We start from the raw sequence: 25,905 nt of genomic DNA on the forward strand, positions 1-25,905 counted from the left end.
TGCGTGACATTCATTACATCTTCATGCATATTTTTATTTTAGACTCTTTTCTCATTTGCATGATATTTCCTATTACATTATCCCCTACGCTCCATATGTATTAATCATATTATTTAGGATTGCATCTCATTTAAGAAATTATAAAATAAGTTAATTCATTTGTTTGTCTAGATTAGGAAAATTACTCTTTGAATATGGGAAATGGGTGATTATAACTTTTTAGTTTAAATACGCCGTTAATCCCTGTGTAAAAAAATTATGTCACGAGATTTTGCCTCCCGTACCTATTATGTTGCATTTCTTTTTTCTTGATCACTCATATCTATATATATAATTTAATTCTCTTTTCTTCAATTTTATTTTTGCATACTCGTGACTCCTTTTCAAGGGATTATTTTGACTTTCGTAATTAATGCGATTGATGTCAATTAAACCCTTAAATGAACATTTTGCCCATTTTGATATTTTTTATAAATTTAGATTTGTATTTATATAGAAAACTTCCAAATTTGATAAATTTAAGGGTTAGATTAGGAAAATTTTCATTAAACCTCGCAACTAGTTTAGACTAAGTTGAAAGAGTGCCTTATGTTTGAGTCGATCGAACATTTGCCTTCCCTATCTTCAATCGTAACTCCCGAACTTATTTTTCTCTTATTTTTCAAGACCTAGAGTTGTCGTAAAGGGTTTTATTTTATTTTATTTATACTAATTCTATTAAAAAAAATTTTGGGTGACTTGGCACACCCAAACTTAATACCAAGTAGCGACTACTATTTTTTCTTAAAAACCCTTTTAAACTAAATTTTGGACCGAAATTGTCGCATTCTTTGAAGTCCCATTTTAGGCATTTTTTCACTTATTTTTAAATAAAAATCACATTTTTTGTAAATATGATTTTCATCGCGAAAAATGAGGCGCGACATTGGGCAGAGGTCCAGATTGAACATAGATGAGATCATCAATTTCCACTATAAGGGCGAAATACTTTGCCCTGTGCAATGGTTGCTTATTCTCCGCTTGAGAGTTTTTTAGATGAGTTGAGAGAGAGATGTGACTGAACTCTCGGGACAGGTTGCATGTGGCTCTCTTCCTCATTGCCCTTCGCACCGCCAACTGCATAGACCAAATCTATAACCTGAACGAAACTCGTACCAAAATAATTTGGGTTACATGCATCAGATGCATCCTTTGTCTCACGCCAGACAAACTTCTCTTCTGGTTTAAGTGGTTTGCCCCCTGATGAATGGCGAATCAATTTCCCAATTGAAAAGGACTCAAAAGAGTAAAACATTGGATCAGCAACAACATCCATTTGCGTGAAGCACACCACATGGCATTCCCTCGTTCCTTTCTCACCCTTTCCAAATAAACAACCAAAGGGAAATCTCCTTCTCTTCTCTGTCTCTGTTGCTCGTGACATGCTTACTCTGAGCAAAAGAAATACATGTTTATTGATACATGGTAAATTTTAGAGGGTATTAGTTTAGCAATAGAAGAATGAAGATGACGTAACAAAATAGAACTGCAATCAAAATAACCGTCAATGAAAGAACATAAAAATAAAGTTATACTCCATGGATTTCTTCATCAGGCCAACCCCTGATTTCAATCAAAAATAAACAATGATAATTATAATAAAATAAAACAGAATAACGGAGAAAACTTTGCTTGTAAAAGCTCAAATAGAAAGACAGAAAGGCCAAAAAGAGGGGAGAGAAAAAACGGCGTCAACGAAAGAACAAAGCGAATAACAACTTATAAACATTCATCGTTTGTTCTTTGTTCTTCTGCAACAGAAGTTTATTAGCATTCCTTCTCAGTTTTGACGCCCTAATTTTGGGATTGCGACGATGGTTTATTGAAAACTAGTTTGCTAGTAGCATTTTAATAAAAGTACAATAAGCTCGTAATATTCACCAAACACTTCAAAAATATTTTACTATTTAGAAGTGTTTTTTTTAATCAAAATCACCGCAACAAAAAATGGGACCTAAATCATTTTTATTTTAAGTGACCTAATCCACCTCTATAATCTCGTTTTTATTTAAGATTTGAAATTGGGCCTCTAAAACCAATTCTTGTGTTTGGGCATTGTATGTGTTTGCATGTATGTAATATAAAAAAGGCTTAAGCAATATTACAAGGGATAACTTAAGATTGAGTAACAAATTATATTTGTAATCCAAAAACCTCCAAATTGTCTCCAATAATCAATTGGTCAAATATGTAGGGTTTTTTTAAAATGTGGGTGTGAAAGTACAGTCATAACCTCATATGCGTAATGTTTTTCATAATTTTGAAAGTAATGTTTTTTACCTCATGTGGGTTTTTTTTTTTTGTATTAGGTTGTTATATTTTTTCTAGAAATAATTTTCTTGTAACCAGGAAATGATGATATAACTGCATATGTAAATAATTATTGAATTTACAGAAACTATTTTTACTACATCAATTTTTAGTTACTTATGATAATTTATGCCGTTTAAATATTTTTTACAACAAAAAATATAATTTATATATTTGGACACAAAAAATTATTATTAAGAAAAAGAAAGAAAAACAAAAGTGAAATGCTTTATGTAATTTCCATTTTTCGTGATTGAGAATTATTTATGAAAATGAAATATACATACATATATATATGTACATGATTAGTGTTATTCAACAGTCCCCACTTCACACATTTGATTAGATGCCTAAGTGATTATCGTCAGGATAAAAATAACAATTAAAACCACTAACACACCCATAAATATCATATTAGTATAAAATAAACTCCAATACAACTTATGAAATCTACCACGTGTGTAGCTAGAAGATATTATTTGTATAACACAGCTTAGACAAAATTCGATTGATAGTGCATCACATAAAATACATATAGTTATATTGTAAAAACTTAGTAACAATTTTTTATCATAATAAAGGAAATTTTAACATATATATATATATATACATATTTCTCTGTTTGTTACTTCTTAGTGATTTGTGTTTCAAATATCTATTGATATTTTCTTATGAAATTTTTTTTACTATATGATTTATAATAAGAAACTAAAATATTTATTTAGTAAGAGCAATTTCTAATATTTCAGTTATTAAATTTGCATTTATACCATCATTTTCTGCACGCTACAACATTCTTGAATCGAAAATTATTACAACACCATTTCTAAAGGACAAAATTATCAAAATATTATGTACCCGAGGGCAATATCTTTTTAGACTTTTCTTATATAGAAAAGTCAACTCATGTGTTTGATCATTTGTTCACAAGGGGCAATTTGTGAATTTCGAGATTAGGGGGTAATTCGATATTCACCTCACATTAGAAGGGGTAATTTGTAATTAAGTCTACAATAAACTCATTTTGGGAGAGAGAATATAATCTCATCCCAAAAATTTACCCTTTTTTATTGTCTTACTCTTTAGTACAAAAAAAAAAAACCAAAGTAAAGCATGAAAGTTTAATTTTGATATTTGAAAGTTTATTTGAGATTTTTTGCAAGTTGCAAATTTTTATATTCTTTATTATAAGGTGTGTTTTGAGCTAAATTAAGAAGTATTATAAATAGTTTACAGTTTTTTAAATTTCCAATTTTTTGTCCAAGTTGACGGCTTGAAAACTTACAAAAATGTACAAAATCTTGAAAATTATATATAAACTTATGTGTGTTGTTTCCAGATTTCATTATTGTAATATATTTCAATTTATTTTTGTGAGTATTTATAATTTCAAATATTTGAATATTTCCTATCCAAACCTAAGACAAAAGAACTATCAAACATCCATTTGGCCACGTTATCAACTTTAAATTTCTGTTAAATAACTATATCGACCAATTTTACGAAATTTTAAAAATAATATTTGTGTGTTACAACAATTAAGAGATCATAAGAAGGGGACAAATTTGGAGTGAAACTATTTTTTCTTCTTCAAAATGAGTTTTTAATGTTGTATTTTGAAATGGATTGCAAACGTTACAGAAACTTAATGTATGGGCGACAAATGAGATTTTTCAAAAATTGAAGTACCAAGTGATATTGTTAGAACCCTTAAAAGAGGTAGATGAAATTATCCCTTTTGCATTGGGATTAGACTTGTCACCGGTACAAAAGAGCAGCAGGGCAGATGCAATTCCTAGTGATGCAGCAATTACATAAACCAAAAGCCATGATATTTGATAGTGAAGGTTCCATATTACTGCAAATAGGATGGGGGCTACTGCAGTTGACATAACTGCAATTGGTTTGGACCATCTCTCTTCAGAAATCATTCAACCTAGTGCTCAGTGCGTATCCAATGTGTGTGCAATCAAAAAATACATAATGTTTATGGTCATATATTTTAAATAAAATTTTTATTATTGGAGCAAACTTTAATCTTTTAAATATTTTTCATAAAATAATAATAACCGTGCACTCAAAAAATACATAATATTTATGGTCATATATTTTAAATAAAATTTTTATTACTGGAGCAAACTTTAATCTTTTAAATATTTTTCATAAAATAATTTTATATGTAGTTATAATAATTAGGGATAGTTATGTTTAAAAAGTATGCTTAAATAGTTATAGATAGTTAAAGTAAAAATAGTTCTTAAAAGGGCAAAAATGAAAATTCATAAAGTGACAATAAATATTAACTTCAAACTCCTTCCTCAACCTTTATAGATTGTTAATTTCCTACGCAAGTCGAGGCAATTCTAGTATGCACATATTTTTCTGAATTAGCACCTTATGTATCTTTCGGTTCAACAAGTTGCGCATTATCCTCAGTTCTTCCAGGTGGGAGAATCATCATCTGCAAATTCCAACCAAGGCAGATTCTACTTCTTTTTCCCCTTTTATAAGAATTTCCGATGCAAAAATGGAATCAACATAGATAAAATACAGAGCAAGGAAAAAAGAGCAGCCCACAAGTTGATTTTCCAATGATTATAATCAGCAGAAGGCAACAGAGGCATAAAAGCAAGAAAAAAACATTCCTTGTGAAGCAGGAAGAACTAATTTTTCTGCCTTGTTGACTTCCAACCACCGCACTGGATAAAAAAAAAAAAAAAAAGAGTGCACCTCCCAAAATGCTATTCAGGCCAATATCATTCGTATTTCCATCTCCCATGAAAGAAATTATGCTAGCAAAATTGCCCGATGCGCCATCTCTAAGAGACAGTAAGAGTTACAGCAGCAATAGTTAGGGAAAGCTTCAAATGTCTTGATGAGCCCTCCAGTGAGGTTCAAAAGTAAGTGCTAGCAGTATCACCAAGGAGATAGAAAAGCAATACTAGCCAAATAGCAAGCAAAGTGTAACCAAGACCTATGCTGAATGTGCAGTAAAACAGCTCCAGATAGGAAATGTAGCCTTGTGGTTGACATCCCTGGTGGGATTTCACGTATAAGCCCTGTTCAAACTTGGTATTGCACTCTTGAAACCCTTCACAACCATCATCTTCATTCAACAAGAAGATTTGGCAGTTATTTAAGAAAAGGGTTCTTTTCCCTGATGAAGTTGTTTAGGAAATTTGAGTTTGAAGAATTGAGATTGATACTGATGCATAAGATGAGAAGGGGTAGGAAATTTGAGTTTGAAGACTTGAGATTGATACTGATGCATAAGATGAGAAAGAGGAAGATTACATTCAGAGAGACAATAAGACACCTGGCTTTGTGCATGTAGAGGAATAATCCCTTGGTGAAGCAACTATAGGTAGAGGAAAATAGAAAGAAAGAGAGGGTTCTGCGTGGGAGAGAAAATTAATAAGGTTTGGTGTTGAAAGAATTGAGAATCCTAGCAAATTCCCTGTTATAGGGAACATGATTGAATAATTAGTATCATAACGGAGTCAATCTGGATTAGTGATTATACTAGGATCACATCTGAAATTGACTCGGGTCAAATAACTGTAAAATGCTTCCCATTTATAACTAAGAAAATGTCATCTTTGGAGCTGGCAATTCCAATTACAAGTTTCCAAACATCACAAAAAGGGGAAAAGGAAGAGAAGTAGAAACAAACATCTTGCAATCAGTTGCTCACATGAAGTTTCAATATTCAATTCAATTTAAGAAGGTGAGTTAATAGAAAAAGGCATCCTGAACAAAAACCATTGTTTGGCCTAATCAGTTTTCAAGCTTCTGCACGAATTATATTTCAAGATCTTTATAGTGTACCTGATCAATATCAGCATTCAGGTTGTAAGAAACTATAGATTATGTAACTAAAATTAAGACTAAAGGAAGATGAGATGTGCAGCCTAGTTGGTGCCGGGGAAATTTTAACCAAGAAGCTAAAAATCGAAGAAACAAACAAAAAAACAAATCAAAGATTGGATTAAGTTTCACCGCTCCAGCTCAGTCCGCTTGGGTGCAGCAACGGCTAACTGTTTTAAAGGGTAAAATGGTAATTTCGACACAATAAAAAGTTCCCATCAACTAACCCATTAGTAGTAACAACATGAATTATAAGTTCTGTCTGCTGAATTATCAAAAAAAAAAAAAAAAAAAAAAAAGTTCTGTCTGCTGATTTGTCGTTTTCGTTCTTTTTCTACGTGGGTGGTAATACGGCAATACACGTCGTCGTTTGAGTGCTGACGTGTCCCCTCCTTCCCACCCTGGAGTCGGGTCGTTTCGTGAATAACTAAATCCGGTATGATCCCTCACGCAGCTTTCTTTCTTCAGCTTCCATTTTCAGAAGAAACACTGAAATTACTCAAAAACAATAACGAAATCCGTAAAAGCTAACCAAAAAAATCGCATTTTCAAAATTTTCACGCTTGCGGGAGGAGAAAAGTAATCGAGAATCCCTGTCATTTTCCTCCAATTTCGATTACGTATACGCATACGCGTACGTAAATGTACGTGCATATCTGTACAGAGACGATCATTCGGTAATTGAAAGGTGTATTTATTATAGTATAAATTATTTTGGAGAAGTGAAAAATGGCACTGTTGCGGAAATTGTTTTATCGGAAGCCGCCCGATGGACTCCTGGAGATCTCCGAGCGTGTTTACGGTTTGTTCTGCGATATCTATCATCGTATATTTTGTAATTCTGGTGTTTTGAGCTGAATATTTGTTGCTTGGTTGTATTGTATGGATTGTGTCAAATTAACTGTACGAGTGTACGTTAATTTTGAAATTTTGGTGATTTGAAGTTCAGTAACGTCGTTGAAATGTGAACTAATTTTGATTGTATTAATAAATACATACCATGTTAGGATTTTTTTTCAAGGATTAATGTCGAATTGGAAGGTAATGCATTGGTTGGAGTTGTTTTGATTAGCATTACAGCAATGAAAGTTCAACTGAGATAGTGGAATGCAATTTGATTTCATGTTTCTTGAGTAAATGCAGTTTGCATTTGTAAGGTTTTTTCTGTTAAATTTCCATAAATGAGTTGTTGATGACGTCGTCGTGGTCTCGAAGCACTGTGTAAGGAGTTAGTTTGCTGGTTATATGGGGAAAGAAGGACTAATTCCTCTAGGTGTTAGTCAAAATCATAGTGGTCGATGTTAGTCTTTAGGTGGTCTAGAGCCTGTTTCTGATTAATGAAAATCTCTTGGAAACCTTGACAGTGTGTTGCTTTTTGCAAGGTTTTAAAATGCTAAAGATGTTGACAGTAGCGCCTCCCTTGCAGCTTCTCCAAATCAGCTTTCTTAAGCTTCAAATAACTTATTCATTGTCTGCAACTAAGTCAGGCCCTTAGAATTGGTCCGACTGAGCAAGCGTTATGCACGTGCAGCAATGGCAACAGGTGTACAGAATAAGATTAGGTGCATACCTGAAGGACGTTGATGTCCATTTCCATAACTCTCTTGAAATGTTTTCAAGATGGTTTTGACAATGGAATTCCGAGAACATGTGCAAATAGAGACATTTTAATTACACGGAACAAATTTTAACACTCCGAGGAGAGCTGCGTGTACTCATTTAGTTTTTCTACACAAAGAAGGAATCTATAAGGTCTTCTCTTGTTTTGAAATAAATAAATGTTTTTGCAGAAAGTTTCTATATGAAGGAATCGATGAAGATGGAAATTAAAATAGTCACACGTTGTACTGATCATTATCTGCTTTATTTCTGTTTTGGTGGATATTTTCTTGAAATAAATTGTAAGTAGAAAAAACTTGAATCACCTTCAATCACTTTTTCCTTGTTTGCTTTTTCTCCTTTTCTCCATTAGCATCAAATTCATCTACCTGGAGTGTTAAAATTGTCACAGCTTTTTTAAATATAATTTTTAAGCATTTCTTCAAAAGATGCTTTTCAGGAATTTTTAGGAATATTATTTGGCAAGCCATGTCTGAAATTAGAGAATGCTGCTGGAAATGTGATCCATTTTTCTTTTGCAAAGCTGTAGTACTGATAGAACATGTATGTCATGTCCTTTCAAGACAAGATGGTAGCAGAAAATATTGAGGTGATCTGTCCTGTTTGGGAGTGTTTTCAATTGCTTCATGGGTTACATTTACCACAACCTTTTAGTGACCAATCAGTAGCTTAGAAACATTGAGGCTTTTTTAAGTGATTCAGGTTGAATGTCTTATGGAAGAGTTGTTCCAGTCCTGATACTTGGGACAAAAATATTTTCAGTTTGAGGGAGGTGTGGAATTGTCATTTTGCGTATTTGTGACTTTATTTTGATTTTAGTTGGCCATGAGCTTCGCCAATTGAATTCATGGTGGATTCTGTGTTGCATCTTGCAATGAAAAATGCTAACAACTGATTGTTAGGGACCTGTAGCCTTGATGTCAAGATGTTTATCTGCAAGCTGTGAGGCTTTGAAGAAAATGTTCTTTTGAAATGGTATCTATCAGGAATAAACTTTGTTCAGAAAATTTGAGGTGCATCTGTGCCAGTGGCAGAGGCAGGTCAGGAGGGACTGTCACCCCTCTAACTTCCGAGAGATTTTATCATAATTTATACAATTGTATAGAATTTTTTATTTAGATACTTATTTTGCACAAGAATTTTCTTAAATTTTCTCTCTCCCTCTTCTGCAATTAGATTAGATTTCTTTCTTCTCTTTAGATGTAGTTTGATCAATGTTTATAATTCTTTGTGTTGGTGCATTGCCCGTAGAGGATCTTTTCTTGTTTTTATGATACGCAGCATTGTACCTGGTGCAATTCTTGTACTTTTTTTCTCCTTTGGGCCTGTGGAAAAAATGCTTCATTTGATTCCATCAGTTTTCCTTTGCAACTGCTGTATTGTAAGATAACATGTGTACAGCATTTCTTTCTCCAAATCACCCCTCCCTTTGGTGAGATCCTGGTTCCGAGAACCGATGTTTACTGCTTCTTCTAACAAAGAACTTACATGTAAATCTGTAAAATGTTAAAGAAAAAGATGATTACTTGGTTGTTTACAAGTGATGAACTATTTCCCTGGTACAATTAGCTTTGTAAGAGTATTCATTGTGATTGGTCTTCTCTTTGCTGTAAAACAAGAAAGTCCTAATTTTATTATTGATTAGGGACCAACTATTTCTAATGTTGTCTCTGTAGTATTTGATTGCTGTTTTACAACTGATGTTTGGGATGAAGAAAACTACAAAGGCTATGTAGGAGGCGTCATTAGTCAACTCCGGGATCAGTTTCCTGATGCCTCAATCTTGGTTTTCAATTTTCGTGACGCTGAGTGGCAGAGCCGGATTGCAAATGCTTTGTCTGAATATGATATGACCATAATGGATTATCCTCGTCAGTATGAGGGTTGCCCATTACTCCCCATGGAGGTGATCCATCATTTTTTGAGATCTAGTGAAAGCTGGCTTTCACTTGGGCAGCAAAATCTGCTTGTAATGCACTGTGAACGTGGTGGTTGGCCAGTTTTAGCTTTCATGTTGGCAGCGTTGTTGATATATAGGAAACAATACAGTGGGGAGCAGAAAACACTGGACATGGTTTATAAGCAGGCTCCACGGGAACTGCTTCACTTGCTTGCACCGTTGAATCCAATTCCTTCTCAGTTAAGGTACTTGCAGTATGTTTCAAGGAGGAATCTAGTATCACAGTGGCCGCCACTGGATAGGGCACTTGCTTTGGATTGTGTCATTATCAGAATGATACCTAATTTTGATGGAGAGGGTGGTTTTCGACCAATATTTCGTATTTACGGTCAGGACCCCTCTCTTGTTGCTGATCGTACTCCAAAGATTTTATTCTCAACTCCAAAGAGGAGTAAAGCTGTTAGGCATTACAAACAGGTAAATTATTATGACTTATGCCTTGGTTATACATTTTTCGATGTGCAAATCATCGCTATTCTTAGGGAAATTGTATGTTGTTCACTTTATTGGCTCAGATGTTCATCAGTTTGGACAGAGTCCAGAGTGTGTCACCTTCGTTTGCATATTTTATGGTGATTCTGGCATTCATTCATCAGTTTGAACTCAAGAGTCTAGTAGTGAAGGATCAGTATTACTGTTGCTCTTGCTGTCCTAAACAAAGAAGTGAGATGTTTTAAGACTGAGAGTTGGCCGTTTTACTTCAAACACATCCTTGTGCAAGACAGTGGTTCTTGGATCACACAGTATGTCTTCCAGTTTCAGGAGTGATAACCAACATTCTCTTTTAGCATCATGGTAGTATTGGGGGATTTTTTTTTCCTTCCGTTTTTTTTGGGGGGTTGGGGAGGGGATCACTAGACTGGTTTTAGTTTTTTGCTACTTGGACAAGACTTGCTGAAGGCCATCAGGCCCATCACCTTCTCCAGTTTGGGTTGCATTCCAAACTCTGCCTGTTGAAAAGTATTTAAGTCCAGTTGAAACCAAGGAACCTAAGCACAAATGTTTGACTTGGTGAAACCTAATTTGTCGAATTGTTGTATTTGTTGGGCAGCCACTGGGCTCTCCATCAACCAAAATGGTACAAGTTAACAGAAGTTGAATAATATAAGGATGAGGCAGCTTCTTTGGTCTGTTAGAATAGACTCTTAGATGGGCAGAATGCAACTTCTCAGCTATTAGAACCTAGAGAAGATATAATCTTAAATGACTTTTGAGACTACATTTCTCAATTGCTATCCTGGACGGTGGCTAGGGTCTTGACAACCAAGTACTTTTTTTTTTTTTTCTTATCCATTTTATTCAGAACTGGCAATATACATGTATTATTGCTGAAGCCGTAACCTTTATTGTACCACTAGAACTTGTCAGTTAATTTTTCTCAGATTTTCCTTTTTTAAAAATCCAAAGAAGCATCAATATGAAATATTGCTATAGCAAATAATTTTGAAAGTATCATTGCCTGAAATACAAGAACAACTTCCTGGAATAAACATATATCTTCTTATATTATGAGGAGCTGTTTTGTCTTGGGTAATTTCAATCTCGATTTTTGATAGTTTAAACCTATAAGTTGGAGGAATGCCTTTTCTGACTCTTACTTCTGGGAATTGGATCTAGATCCTGGGAATGTGAGGATGAATAGCCATTAATAATAACATGAAATGACCAAGCTTTGAGGACGCTAAGGACTTCCTATGAACTAAGGGGTTAACTCTTGATGTTTTCTTATTTCATCTATAATGAGTTTATGTTCACTAAATTAGTTTACAAAAGCTCTGTATTGATTTTGGATAGTAGAGACCTGAGATTTACGCTACAACATATTTTCTACTTGAACAGGTTATGTTGTTCCAATTTTCTATTTATACTTTATATGTTGTATTTTGTTGGACTAGGCTTTTGATCATAACATATGAACATTATTGCATGTTTGTAGGCAGAATGTGAGTTGGTTAAGATTGATATAAACTGCTGTATCCAAGGTGATGTTGTCCTGGAGTGTATTAGCTTGTACGATGACATGCAACGTGAAAAGATGATTTTCCGAGCTATGTTTAACACTGCCTTTATCAGATCAAATATTTTAATGCTTAATCGCGATGAAATTGACATATTGTGGGATGCCAAGGATCTGTTTCCAAAAGATTTCAGGGCAGAGGTATGTTACTTTGCTTGTGATTAAATGTGGTTTTCTTCAGTAGGAGGCATCATCACATTAATGACCTTGTAATGAAGGTCCTTTTCTCGGAGATGGATGCAGCAACTTCCGTAGTTCCAGGGAATATGTCCTGTTTTGAAGAGAAAGACGGCCTTCCAGTGGAGGCATTTGCAAAAGTTAATGAGATCTTTAGCAGTGTGGATTGGCTGATTCCAAAGGCAGAGGCTGCACTCAGTGTGATTCACCAAGTGGCTGCATCAAATGTTGTCCAAGAAAAGTTGGCTGCTGATGCTCTCCATACTATGGGAAGCGGCACATCCCCAAAAGAAATGGCAGCTGAAAAGCTTCAGGAGAAAGAAAACTCTGCAGCTTTAGAGGAAATTGTTAAGATTTCCACGTACTTGATGTCCAAGGAGCAGTCTGGCTCCTCTACCGGTTCTCTCTTGGATGTAGATGTGAATAAACACACAGTAGGATCGCAATCTGTACAGAGTGGTATAGTGACTGCAAAATTGCCACATCCGGTTGCTCCGTCTGAATCTTGTATGATCACTGCTGAAAAGTCTAGTCTTACATATTCACATGCAGACGTTATGCCTACAGCTTCACCTCTCTTGCCAGCTTATCAGCAAAAACATACTTCAGAAACCACACCTGCAGAAGTATCATCCCAAAATGAACCTTGCATATCTCCACAGGAAATTGGTGAGAAAAAAATAGTCCCAATTTTCTCTGCAACTGAGCCTGAACCTCATACAATTACTCCTTCAACTAAACCTGTTCCTTCACCTCAACCTCTAAAGGATGCAATTATTGATTCTCCATCCCCTCCTCCATTGCCCCCACACCCTACCACACCTCCTTTGATGGATAAAATAACCAGACCTCCTCCACCTCCACCACTTCCCATTGTTTCATCTATATCAGCAGAAGTAGCTAGTAGTAGGGCTCCCCCACCACCACCCCCACCGCCAACTACTTCTTTGAATGAAAATGCAACTAGCAGTACTGGAACATGCCAAGTAGCTTCTCTATCCCATCAGGTTTCAACTGATTCTTCTTTTGTTACTTCACCCAGAAGAACTGGACCACCACCTCCCCCACCAACCCCTCTACTCCCACTGCCTTTTACTGCATCAACCATAGCAGAAAAAGCAACTAATAGCAGGGCTTCTTCACCACCACCTCCTCCACCATCACCACCTATAAATGCTACATTGATTGTACATGCAACTAGTGCTACCAAAGCAGCGCCACTACTTCCTCCACTGCCTCAGCTTTCGACTGCTTCTTTTCCAGAGACTTTGCCTAGAAGAACTGGGCCACCCTCACCACCTTCTGCACCTGATACTGCTGCTTCTTTAACAGAAAGTGGGGTTGGTAGAACTGGGCCACCTCCCCCTCCTCCTCCTCCAGCAACACCCTCATCTTCTAGAGATGGAATGCCTCAAGTTCCATCCCCTCCAACTCCACCTCCTCCTCCTCCAGCCCCTCCCTTGAAGGAGATTTCAACTCCTATAGGTGGCCCACCTCCACCACCACCTCCTCCAGCAATGCCCTCATCTTCTAGAGATGGAATGCCTCAAGTTCCATCCCCTCCAACTCCACCTCCTCCTCCTCCAGTCCCTCCCTTGAAGGAGATTTCAACTCCTATAGGTGGCCCACCTCCACCACCACCTCCTCCTTTAGTCTCTGGGCCTTCTGCAGGACATACAAATTTATCAGTGAGGCCCCCACCACCCCCTCCTCCGACGATGGCTGCCTCAGCCAAGGATAGCTCCTCTTTGATTCCATCAGCGCCTCCTCCTCCGCTCCCTTCTAATGGGAATCTTAAAGGAGGTTTTGGGCCAACTCATTCTGTTTCAACGGCTACTGGTAGCAGTGGTAGTTTGTCACCATCTCCTCCTCCTCCTTCTGCTCCTCTGCCTGGTAAAGGAAGAAACTTATTATCACGTACCATACCATCAAAAAGCAATCAGACCAAAAAATTGAAGCCTCTGCATTGGCTGAAATTAACAAGAGCTGTGCAAGGTAGCTTGTGGGCTGAGTCACAGAAATCTGGTGACACTGCCAAGTATGTTGCAGTTTGCACAAATGACATGGGAAGTGATTCGTTGATTTTGTATTTCTGGGCCTTCAATTTTGTAATCTTTTGTGTGTGTTGATTAGGGCTCCAGCGATTGATATTTCCGAACTTGAATCACTCTTCTCAGCTGCAGTTCCAAGCTCAGACCAAGGGGGCAGGAAAGCAAATTCGCGGGCATCACTGGGGCAAAAACCAGAGAAAGTGCAACTGGTATTTATCTTCTCTTTGAGGTTAAGTGTGTTTTCTCATAATTTTTTACCGCTTGTCTCAGGCTATTGCCATACATTACTGTGTTGTGGTCATGTCTAGGAATTCAGATAAGCTCTGGTGTAATGTGCACTTTTAAAAATGGTATAAATTTAATGTGTTTTGATTGCCCATGACATACTGGATACATTCCTAAATTTTCAAAGGTAACTCATTTACAGAACAGCTCCAACATACACTCAAGGGCAATCGGCTGTGGACATGTTTCCATCAATTTGTTAAATCGTAAAGCTTGAGTAATTGGAACTTTTGGCTTTTTAATCTTAAAGATACTTCCATTGCTGGCAGTGCATTGTGTCCATATACCTATTCAATTGTGGCATTTAATATTGTAGTCGTCCAGGAGATGGCAGAAAGTAATACCTTTCTGCGGTCCTTAAGGTAGGCTGGAAGAATCAGTAAAAAGCACTGCTGACATAACACGCTTCTGTGGAGAAAAGATACTAAGTTATTGAATTCTTGGCACTTGGTAATATAAAAGGAGTTTATGAATTTCTAATTTTGCAGATTGATCATAGGCGTGCATATAATTGTGAGATCATGCTGTCAAAGATAAAGATACCATTGCCCGACTTATTGGTAAGTTTCCTGTGGTATTGTTACTTCTCAGAATGGTTCTGTCTAAGATTTTCACTTACTCTGGAACTTTATGATATTTTTACCCTTAAGAGGATTTACTTTTACACCAATATTTATGGATTTTATATAGCTTTAGGTCCATGATAGTTCTTTTTTTTTTTTTTTTTTGGTGTTCAGTGATAAATAATAAAAAATTGATTGATGCGAAGATATCTGATAGCCTAGCTATTGTAGTTTTCTGCATTGTTATCTTATATAGCTTCCCTTGTGAAAACATTCATTACCAATAGTCTTGCTGTCTAGTTTGCTACATCTTGCATTTTTGCAGGAAAGCATGGCCAATGGGTTTGAACTATATGCTGGCCTTTATTTTTGCATTACTAAGAAAGTAAATTTTTTTTATACATAAATGGCATCTTTTATTGATAGGCAAAGAATGTACACAAGCATTCTAACAAAGTCAAATTTATTAGACCCATTTTATCGAATGAAGTTTATGATATTGTTAGGACTTATTCTCAAGAATTTGTGACTTGGTAAAATGGTGTTGATACAAATATTTGGTTTTACTCAAGTGATGATATTACATCTTTAAGTCTTCATTCCTGAGGGATTCTCAAGATTTAGTGAGTTGTCTTACTTATTTGTATCTGTACCTTGCTTACAACCGCTTCTCTACCTAAGTGCTAGCAAGACACTTCAAGCATGCTGTGTCCATCTTGGGTAGTCTTACATCTGCCTTTTCTGTTTAAACATATTCACATAAGAACTAGTTTAGGCCTTAAAAGTCTTATAACAAATTATCGTCCTCCCTCTCTGTTTTATTTTCTTCCTTTGCCTTTACTACCAGACCTCTCCTCTCTCAGATTCAGTTGCACTCTTTTCCAAAATTGTTTTGTTAATTATGTTTCTGAAAATTATATCATAAAATATTGAATTACCTACAGAGTTCAGTGCTTGCCTTGGAAGATTCAGCACTGGATGACGATCAGGTTGAAAACCTGATAAAATTTTGCCCAACAAAAGAGGAAATGGAACTGCTAAAGGTAATACTCATGTTAGCTTATTATGATATCTGTTTTCTCTGGGAGTTTACAGAGTGTGGGAGCTGTACCCAGGTGAAAATGACTAGTACAGATTAAGTCATCTTTCTACTCTTCCTTGTCTAACATGTAAGTATTTTTCCATTTAATTTTTTTCAGGGTTATAAAGGAGAGAAAGATAAGTTAGGAAAATGTGAACAGGTTTCTTTAATTTTGGTTATCCACTTTAAATTATTTTCTTTCTATCAAGACGGAATAAATTTGCCGTTCTGTTTGGCCAGCTCAACTGAGTTAAAAATGGTATTATTTTTGCGTTCTTTTCAGTTCTTCTTGGAGTTGATGCAAGTACCACGAATAGAATCTAAGCTCAGAGTTTTCTCTTTTAAGATTCAGTTCCACTCCCAGGTTTGGAAACAATACATATGTTGATTTGGCCTTTACAATTAATGGGCTTGTGTCTTATAACTTTATGCTTTGTCTTGTCATTTACAGGTTTCTGAGCTACAGAAGAATCTAAATATTGTAAATTCAGCAGCTGATCAGGCAATATTTTGCACATGCTGATTATGTCTCTTTATTCAGTTGTTCAGTTGCAATCAATATCTTATTCATATATCTTAAACTATATTCATCAGATCAGGAGTTCAGTCAAATTGAAGAGAATCATGCAAACAATTCTTTCATTGGGAAATGCATTGAACCAGGGAACTGCAAGGGGTATGTACTTCATAGTTGGTCAGAGAAGGATTTCATTTATCTTTTCCAGTGGCGGATTCACACTAGGGGCACATGCCCCCACTGCCTCCTTGAAAATTGTATAACTATAGTATTCATGATATTTGATTTTTGCCACCACTAGGTTATTGTTAAGTGAAAATTAACATATACTAGTTTGGTAACTTAATGGAAATGGTAGGTAGAAATCCAAGAACCTCTTGCTTCAATTATCTAGTTTCCTTGTAACTTCTTGTACTTTGTTAATTATAAGATAAAAAAGTTGTATGGACTTTCAATAAAACAAAAATCTTAATTTGCCTAGAAGTAGTTGAGTTATTTGTTTTGCCTCCTGATCTCCTTTTAACCCATAAAAAGCAAGTGTTATTTATTTTCTTTCCAACTCTTCTCCTTTGATCACCTCCTTTGTCCCGCCTTCATCCCAAACAAACACAAAACGTTGAAAACTTATCTCAAGCAATTGTAATAGGTTATATGTAATTTATGAAGGAAAACAATTATTCTATTAGTGAATTCCAATGTGTCATTTTATGTTATATTACTCATACAATTTTTGTAACTTTTCTTTTGGAGATAGTTGTATTATTTTTACTTATTATGTGAATATTTTTGTCATTCTTATTTTTAGGGAAAAAAGAACAATAAACATCTTCTATGTTGTCTTTGTCCCACTGAAACTTATGCTTGGCTCCACCACTGTTCTTCTTTATCATGAAATCTAAGTACATATAAATAGAGGATCGAGGATTTCTGCCAGTGCAAGATATTGACCTCCAATCAATTGTTGTATATTTGTATTTTCGCATAAGTGATTATGTCTTAGGTTACAACCTCTACCCTTTACTTGTATGTAGTTTTCATGCTTTCTTTTGGTAGCCTTTCCTTTTTTTTGACGTTGGTAGTGCCTCTTAAGGAAAAGTATTTGTGCAAAGATCAACCAAAATTATCATAATTTCTGCTGTTGGCTATGCTTTCAAGAAATTCGTGATGTAATTGATTGAATGCCTCTCAAGTCCAGCCACACAGGTCTTCTCAGGGCATTCTTTAAATTTTTGGCTCATGTTCATTAGATCACATAATCTTTTTTTGCCTCTAAGACCTGTAATCACCTGATATGTGGATTTGAATTTTAATTCAATTGTACATTTTACTAAGCACTTGTTGTATGAGTTTGTTCTTGTACAGTTATTTTTATAAACAGCAGGTGCAGCTCAATTTCACAGCTGAAAGTGCTTCGAAGGCCAAGGAAAATATTTGTAGTTTAAAATATTGCTTATGGTAACTAATTGAATTTTAATCGTAAGAAAGCTGTACATGGATTCTTGAATATTTCAATATTTAATTTCCACTGCCTTCTTTTATTGGCTCCTTATATTCTCATTTTTCATCTCATGAAACATTGCTTATGAGTTTTGGATGTTAATGCTTTTTTCTTTCTGGCATCATGAGTTTGCTGTCTGATTACCTTGATGCTTTTGTGATAGGCTCTGCAGTCGGGTTCAGATTAGACAGCCTTCTTAAACTTACCGATACACGCGCTCGAAATAACAAGATGACACTAATGCATTACCTTTGCAAGGTGCAGATCACGATTTCATGACTAGTCTCTAATGCTTATGGTATTGGTATATGTATATGCATGTTGTGCTTTTTGAGCACTTCTGCTGTGCATTTTTGTTGCCAATACGTGAATGTATTGTATTAATTTGAATGGTGCCTATGGTGAAGATCTCGTGTATCCATTTAAAATGTTTATTTCGAGAAATTTGAGATTTCATCATTGTTTCGTTGCTGGAGATAATGACTGATGCTTTATTGCTGTTTATGCAAATGCCTTACCTCTTTGATGGAGAAACTCAAAAAGTTACATTCTTTGCCCTCTTGTTGCTGTGGTTTTTCCTCATCACTGCCTTGCAGTCCAACCTTTTGCAATTTCCACAAAGGACAGTCTGTTGCCATTGGAGTTTGTGCAATCCCTGTTGATTAGTTGTATTCTTTATGTTTCTGTGACCACCTGCTTGTCTCTAACGTTGTGCTATTAGACCAATGTTGTCTAGAGTATCTGAGACAGCCCTTGCTTGAGCCAGTGGTTGTCCATATGATAACACATATTTTCTAAATATTTGACTGCTATTCTCCACTGTAATTATTTTTTAATTAAATTTTCACATGTTAAGCATCACGAGTTTATCCTGTTTACTGTGATGTATTGATATCAATTAACCTTCAAACTGCTTTCTGTAATACCTGCATACAAACACTGCAGCCATTGTGCAATGTAGTAGCTAATCTTAGGCAATCACAGGTCCATGCTGCAGCAATGTTATGACTGTAAAGCCAAGCCTAACCTTTGGTTTGTCAAGTAAACACAATTGTTATTTTATTTGTCAAACTTATTCATCATTTGACGATGACTTTTTGTTTTTCCTTCTGAACTTCGTCTGTGTCTGTTACTACAAATTACTAGTTGTTTGCTTTAAAGTTACTGATGCTGTTGACTTTTGAGCTCTGACCAATAAAATTTTCATTGACATTTTTCTTGTTCATTGTTTGATTACAATTTTTTGTTAAATATTTCATTAGGTGCTTGCTGATAAACTGCCAGAACTTCTGGATTTTTCCAAAGATCTATCTAGCTTGGAACCTGCTTCAAAGGTATACATTTATTGTAGTAATAATAATTACCCAATCCAGCATAGGTGGTGTCTGCTGATTGGACTTTTCAGTTTCATTTAGAATCTGTTATTGAGTTATATATGGTATCCAGGTCCAATTGAAAATTTTGGCAGAGGAGATGCAAGCTATTAGCAAAGGACTTGAAAAGGTCATACAGGAGTTGTCCATGTCTGAAAATGATGGGGCTGTGTCTGAAAATTTTTGCAAGGTATCATTTGAGCTCCTATTTACATACAAATTCTCAACATTCTTTTTCGGATCACAAAAATTTGCTTCAACTGCCCACTGCTTTATCACACGTCTTTGAAGTCCTGGAAATAGCTTAATGTTGTGCTACACTGTTGAGCATATCCAACTGCAACTGGCAAACTTGTTAGGCCAGTTCTTCTCTCCTGTGCTACTGTTGAGTCACAGTAAGCATTAAAAGCTTTGCTGTTATTGGTGACTGCAAAATAATTTAAGTTGATTTTGCATATGCAAGGAATAGACAAATCTTAGATAAGAAATAGGAATGTTTGTATCTGATAATTAAGCATCTCTAAGGTGGAAGGCTGGACTCAATTTAGCATTTAAACGGAAGAGGTCTATTGACATCTCCTCTTTTATTGGTGCCATGGAAAAGAATAAAACATGTCAATTTAAATTAATTGTGCACTCCATTACATGTCACCTCTGCTGAGTTTTGATGTTGTGAGAGTTGATCCCAATATTCTTGACCATCCCAAGATTCCTTGAAAATGTTTTGTCTTCAGTCAGTGTTGCGCAGACAATCAGCTGTCTTCTAGGATGGAAATTGTGGTTTATCACGATTTCACCTGTTGAGACATTCACTAGATAACATATGCTAGCACATATACAACTGGTATACGTTAGCCTTCTAAGTCTTGAAGTTTACCTCCATGAGTCTAGTATTGTGACTTTCCAGTTGGTATTTGTTCAAGTGGATCATTTGAGTTGTACTCATCCATTTATTGCATGTTTAAACTGATCTGAGAGCTTGTGCCATCCCTTCCTTTTGTTTTGACTTGGCATTGACATTAATCTTTTTCATTCCTTTTCCTGGCTATGGAATAATTAATGATACTCTGGCAAAATGAAATAGTTTATTCAACAAGAGGTTTCTAATTTGTAACTTAGTTTCTTTAATTTGGAAATCTTTAAGGATATTCTCAATGATTATGTAGGCCTTCACAAATAAGATTGGAGACTGTTTGTTTTGGAGTTATGGATTAGTATTTATCTAATTCAATGTCTAAGAAGGAGAGAGTGCATGGACTTCATTTAGCTTAACAGCAGAAGAAAACAGCCCAATGTTTGAGGACCAAAAGAAGCATAGAACTAAAGTTTCTTGAATGTACTGTGGATTATAAAGAAAGAATAGGAAAAGGTGCTGATGAGGAGTGGGGGAACTTTCCATAATAATAAGAATTTATCCTGGAAAGTGGGTAGGCTAATGACCTGGATGAAGAGAGGATTATTTTCCATAATAAAGATAAGAATAGTATCCTGGAGTACGGGAAGGCAAATGACCTGGATGGATTTTTTAAACCTTGGCTTCATCCTGGAAACCTTGTCTTATCTGGTTACAGAAAACAAAAAATGAAACATGTATTAAATGTGATTTGAGCCTTTGGATTGCTGGCAGATTCAGGTTGTATATTCCCCACTTAGTAGTTTTCTTGGGCTGAGCGTGGAGGTTGTGGGTAGGGGTTTAGTGTCACAGTTAATAACTCCTATTTTGTCTAACAATATAGCTGGGTGTTGTCAGGGGTTTCCTCCATAATTGCATGAAAAAATTTCAAATAATGATGGAATTAAGCTTTGGGAATGGATGAAGGAGGTGAAAAGTGATCGTGTTTCTTTCCTTGGGTTATATAGGCTAACTGGGCAATTACTGGAGACGAGATGCTGCCTCAGCTTTTGGGATATGGGGAACTTCGATAGTTTATAAACGAGAAGCAGTTAGGACTTACCTTAATTGATGAACTCTTTTCCTTGACGGGTTGGGCTGTTGATTTACCTGAATGTGAAATACTGTCCATCGTCAAGTTTGGTACTTCATAAATACCTTGGACTAGCCTTGCGTGTAAACTACAGGGATCCACAATTGAGAGGTCAGAGAAAAACCTAGCATGTCCGAAAAGGATTGTTTATTGAAAGGTGGCAAAGCTACTAGGGTAAGAATTCCATAAAGCAAAGTGAAGCATTTCCCATGCATCCCACAGTGTTGCAAAGTATTTTGAATCCCAATAAAAGCACCTATTGGAGTGGGAGTGCGAGGCACTAGAGATCCTCTGACTTTTCATTGTCAAGTGGTGGATGCTGAGACTCCGTATGAAGAAATGCCTCTTTGAAGGATTGTAGTGGAGGTAAATACTAGAACAACTACTAATGTGGAGGTTTGCATTTATTTCAAATAGCGTTAGCAATTGCCTATTGGAGACAGGTTACGAGATGAGGGGGAAAATGTAATTTGTTTGAGAGAAGGCACTGGGGTGAAACTCTGTATTGAGGAGTTGTGTGGCGGGAGAAATTCGGGATGAGTTTTTCCAACCTCTTTCTAATTGCTCTTACAGAAGCTAGTATTGCTATAATAATCATCAGGAAGGGAGGTGGGGGTGGGGGGAGGGGGAATATTTGAGATCCACATTTTAGGCATGTTTATACTATTGGGAAGTAGAATCTGACCAGGATCATTATTGTAGACCTGTATGTTTATCTGGTTGGAAGAGGATGTGATAAATGCAGACCAACCAAAAGCCCAGGATTTTAACACTAAAATCTTTGCATGAGAGGTTAGCAGCAATAGGGCTGAAAGCTTTCCTTTAAAAACTGACTTTGGGGTAGCAAGGGCCTTCTTTTCTCTTGTCATGGAATGGTGGTTTGTATATCAATCCTCCAGTTTCCCTTGCTTCCTCATTCCATCCCTTCCCTTTGACAGAAATACTCAAAAACAAATTGTGAAACAAAAAAGGACCAAGGCACCAAAGAAAGTTCCTTTTATCACTTGGTCTGCAACATAAAATGCTATCCAAAGTGCACCAAATCTTTAAAAAAAAAAAAAAGAACTAGTTCCATTTATTGGTGTCTCGTGTGGTAGAAAAATAGGGAAGACTCTAATCTGCTTTTGCATTGCTTAATAGTCTATCATTGGAAAAATATATGGACAACCTGGAGGTTAGAAGGAAGAGCTTAGGAGACATTCAGGGGTGGCAAGTGGCAGATTAGCACTTTGGAACCATATTTATTGAGCATATGGAACTTTTGGAGACGAGAAAAATCTCTTTAGGCAAATCAAGATTACCGTGGTACTTCACTTATTTTTTTGGTAGGTGGCCATTACAGCTTGTATTGATACCTTGGAAGGATTGTTAGACGGCACTTTATCTGTTGCACATTATTTTTAGGTTATGTTTGCCCCTTTGTCTTCCATTCTGATATCTGTTTTCATTTAGTTTTTCTTTTCATATCTTTGTCTGCTCATTTCATTACTTGTATGGGCTTCCACTATCAGGCCTTGAAAGAGTTCCTCTCTTTTGCTGAAGGAGAAGTGAGATCCTTGGCTTCACTCTATTCTGGGGTGGTATGTCTCGTCTAGCATCCTAAATTTTGCTGCAGTAATCTTTTCTAAGGTGGGCATGATGTTAACTTGTTCTTGTGCCTCTTTCTATTACTTGAATCTTTGCAGGGCAGAAATGTTGATGCGTTGATTCTGTACTTTGGAGAAGATCCATCTCGTTGCCCATTTGAACAAGGTGTTTGAGATTACTTTACTATGTATTACTAGTTTGGTTTTAGGTCTGGAAGATGTGGTGACTTCAGCTCTCATAATTTCTACAGTGTGGTTGCATCTTTAGGATGGCTTCCGTGGATTTCAGGCAAAGTGTTTGGGAATGCTTTTTATCTTTAAGTTTGGTAATCGGACTTAGGGGTTTTATTACCATACAGATTAGAGAAACTTTCAAAGAAAAGAAACCACTGGAACCGAGAGAAAGTGGATTTAAGTTGATGAAGTTTTGAAATTTTAAGGTAGAATGAGTAGAAACATCAGTCAATCCCCACTAATTAGTCTTAAAAACATCTCTGGCAGTTCTTATTCTGCTGCTTTCCTTCTTTTCACAATGTTACATATTACATGGGCTTAATAATACTCTGAATTTTGCAGTTATTTCAACCATTCTCAACTTTATGAGAATGTTCAATCGAGCCCATGAGGAAAATTGCAAGCAGCTTGAGTTTGAGCGAAAGAAAGCAGAAAAGGAAGCTGCAGCTGAAAAACTTCAGTTAGATGGTCGAGGAAAAGGAGCTGAGCACATGATACATTCTCCAATTAAGAGTTAGGTAATCATACATTGGATCCTTCCACTTCCACTTCCATTCCACGTTAAGACTATACAATCTAGCCTATGATGCTTTAACGCTACAAGGCTGTACCAGTCCATTAGGCTGCTTAAGTCTCAACATCGAATCGTGGTGGTTAGTAGGGAAGCAATGTGCATTATACCAGTCCTAGGTTTGTAGGATAGCATGTTCTGACAGCGTTTAGAATTTGATAAGAGTAGGCGTGAATCCTTATCTTCCTAATGGCGACTTCAGTTTCTCTGACTCCAGTGTATTATATATGAATCCTTTTCAGCAGAATCTGGAAATTTACGACCTGTTTGTAGTAGGTGGGTCGTGAATAAGTGTTTCTAGCAAAATAAACAGAAGCCAAGAAAGATTTCGGTAAAAAAAACAAAAAGTGGTCTGCATTTCCTTTGTATTAATTAGTTATTTTCTGGTAAATCTTTAGATTGTTTCAGCTAAATTATTTGCCAATTATGTATATATGTAGCAACTTTTAGCAGCCGTCAAGAAGAGCAACATGTTTCCAGGTGATTTTTTATTCAACTGCGTGTGTTTGTTTCAGGTTCATTTCTCTTTCGAAGTAAGGAACATTACGTCTTCTCATCTCTTCTTCCCTCCATGAATCACAAATTATACCAAAAACTGTCCCACACCTCCACGATAAGATAAGCTCTTCCTTAAAGTGAACGCAGAATTAGCTGTGAATTAAAGAAAGAACAAATAATTTAGCTCTGAAATCTATTAAAGTCAATGACCCAAGAACAACAATTACAACCAATAGAGCAACAGCCAAACTACCCAACAAACATCAACCCCCAATGAGCCAAATCAAGGCAAGATTTTCCTTTGTTATACCAATGCAAACTTGAGGGAAGGGCAAGAGGGAGGTTCAAATCGCCTCCCACTACTCTACTGCAGAAGGCTTCAGAAGTACTGGTGTACTGCTAGTGGTGGATTCAAAATCTACCTCGCTTTTGGGCTTCACCATAAGGACAAGTCTATGTCTATCTCAATTCCTAGGCTGGAAATTCTGATAAACCTTTGCACCCGTTCCACCGTAGCATATTTTTGAGTCCTTGATCTTTGTTACCGTAATCACAATTATTATTGATGTTTTAGCTAGAGCAACGGCATCCCCACACACCCCTTATTTGATATCAATTCACCCTCATCACTTTAATTTTAATCACATTCTCGGCCAAGCTAATCAGCCTAATTTTTGTTGTATCCGGAGCTAAGTAGAACCGTATAATAATATCATCATTTCTTTTTAACTAAATAGTTCAATTTGATTGTGATCCATTACTCGGATCTTCTGTGAATGAGCTTGCTTGCTTTCTAGGTTGGCTAATTCATTTTCTTCCCCTAAAGCTAAAAGGATTGCAGATTTCTTTTTCTTTATTGATTTTTTTATAGGATTAGGTCAATGTAATGTGGTATTAGCACAGAAAACACGGTACTGCCTCAAGATCCAAAAACCATCCTATGCTGTGCAGTCGTCCATGAACGGCGTAATATGTCTTGTCGCAAATCACGTGCCGTTAACGGTATGCTTGTGGGGTCTTTTGGTTCACAGAAATTGAGAATATGATTCCTCTTCAGTCCTTTGTCCAGCAACAAAAGCTACTCCGCTGAGTTAACGGGCACAAACTGCAATCCCAATAGGTTTAAAATTTCCAAGTGAGCAAGTCCAAGAATTTCTCCTATTCTAATTTGTATATTCATCAAAATTCAAGGGGGTCATTATTGCTAGTACCATGCTTTGAATATAGGGATAATTTCACAAACCTCCCCTAAGGTTTATAAAAATTTCAGGTAGTACTCTCCAAGTTTAAAAAATTACACATATCCCCTCATTGTCTAAAATGACAAAAATAACCTTCATCCAATGTTGAATTTAAAGTCTCCATGAAGAGAACTAATGTATTGTAAATTAAATTTAGTAAATCATTTGAAAAAAGTAAAAAATGAAAAAAGAAGAACAAGAGTGATAAACTTCTATCTCGTCATAGACACCCACAAAACCTAAACCCAATTTTACTCCATATAGTAGTGATTTTAGAGTAAATAAAAACGTTAGTTTCCTCCACATATAGATTATTATTGAATTAGTTTTGTTGGGCAAGTAAGTATTAACATTTTTTTTGTGGACAGGAACAAATTTACTAAAGAACTTTATAAAAATATGTGAGTAATGTTTTGAATTTAACGTTACTGA

The 25,905-nt window shown here is 36.0% G+C and overlaps 1 protein-coding gene across 8 annotated transcripts; it reads left to right on the forward strand.

Moving 5' to 3' along the window:
* The first annotated feature begins 6,481 nt into the window (after nt 1-6,481).
* Nucleotides 6,482-24,230, forward strand: LOC113691759 (formin-like protein 18). Of its 8 annotated transcripts, XM_072053039.1 has the most exons (18): nt 6,683-7,018; nt 9,513-10,213; nt 11,733-11,954; nt 12,032-14,028; nt 14,124-14,250; nt 14,815-14,886; nt 15,834-15,932; nt 16,089-16,130; nt 16,254-16,334; nt 16,422-16,472; nt 16,565-16,646; nt 18,149-18,243; nt 19,248-19,319; nt 19,432-19,548; nt 22,855-22,923; nt 23,029-23,095; nt 23,181-23,218; nt 23,506-24,125. In XM_072053039.1, the coding sequence occupies exons 1-17, from the start codon at nt 6,946-6,948 to the stop codon at nt 23,195-23,197; spliced, it is 3,984 nt and encodes a 1,327-aa protein (XP_071909140.1). In that variant the 5' UTR covers nt 6,683-6,945; the 3' UTR covers nt 23,198-23,218; nt 23,506-24,125. The 8 variants fall into 8 exon arrangements, 7 of the variants coding, with proteins under 7 accessions (XP_071909141.1, XP_071909139.1, XP_071909140.1 ...); XM_072053040.1 differs by lacking the exons at nt 6,683-7,018; nt 23,181-23,218 and adding an exon at nt 6,482-6,652; XM_072053038.1 differs by lacking the exon at nt 23,181-23,218 and having other exon boundaries at nt 6,655-7,018; nt 23,506-24,230.
* The last annotated feature ends 1,675 nt before the right edge of the window (nt 24,231-25,905 follow it).

The sequence above is a fragment of the Coffea arabica genome, chromosome 6c (genome assembly GCF_036785885.1).
Source record: "Coffea arabica cultivar ET-39 chromosome 6c, Coffea Arabica ET-39 HiFi, whole genome shotgun sequence".
Classification (NCBI taxonomy): domain Eukaryota; kingdom Viridiplantae; phylum Streptophyta; class Magnoliopsida; order Gentianales; family Rubiaceae; genus Coffea; species Coffea arabica.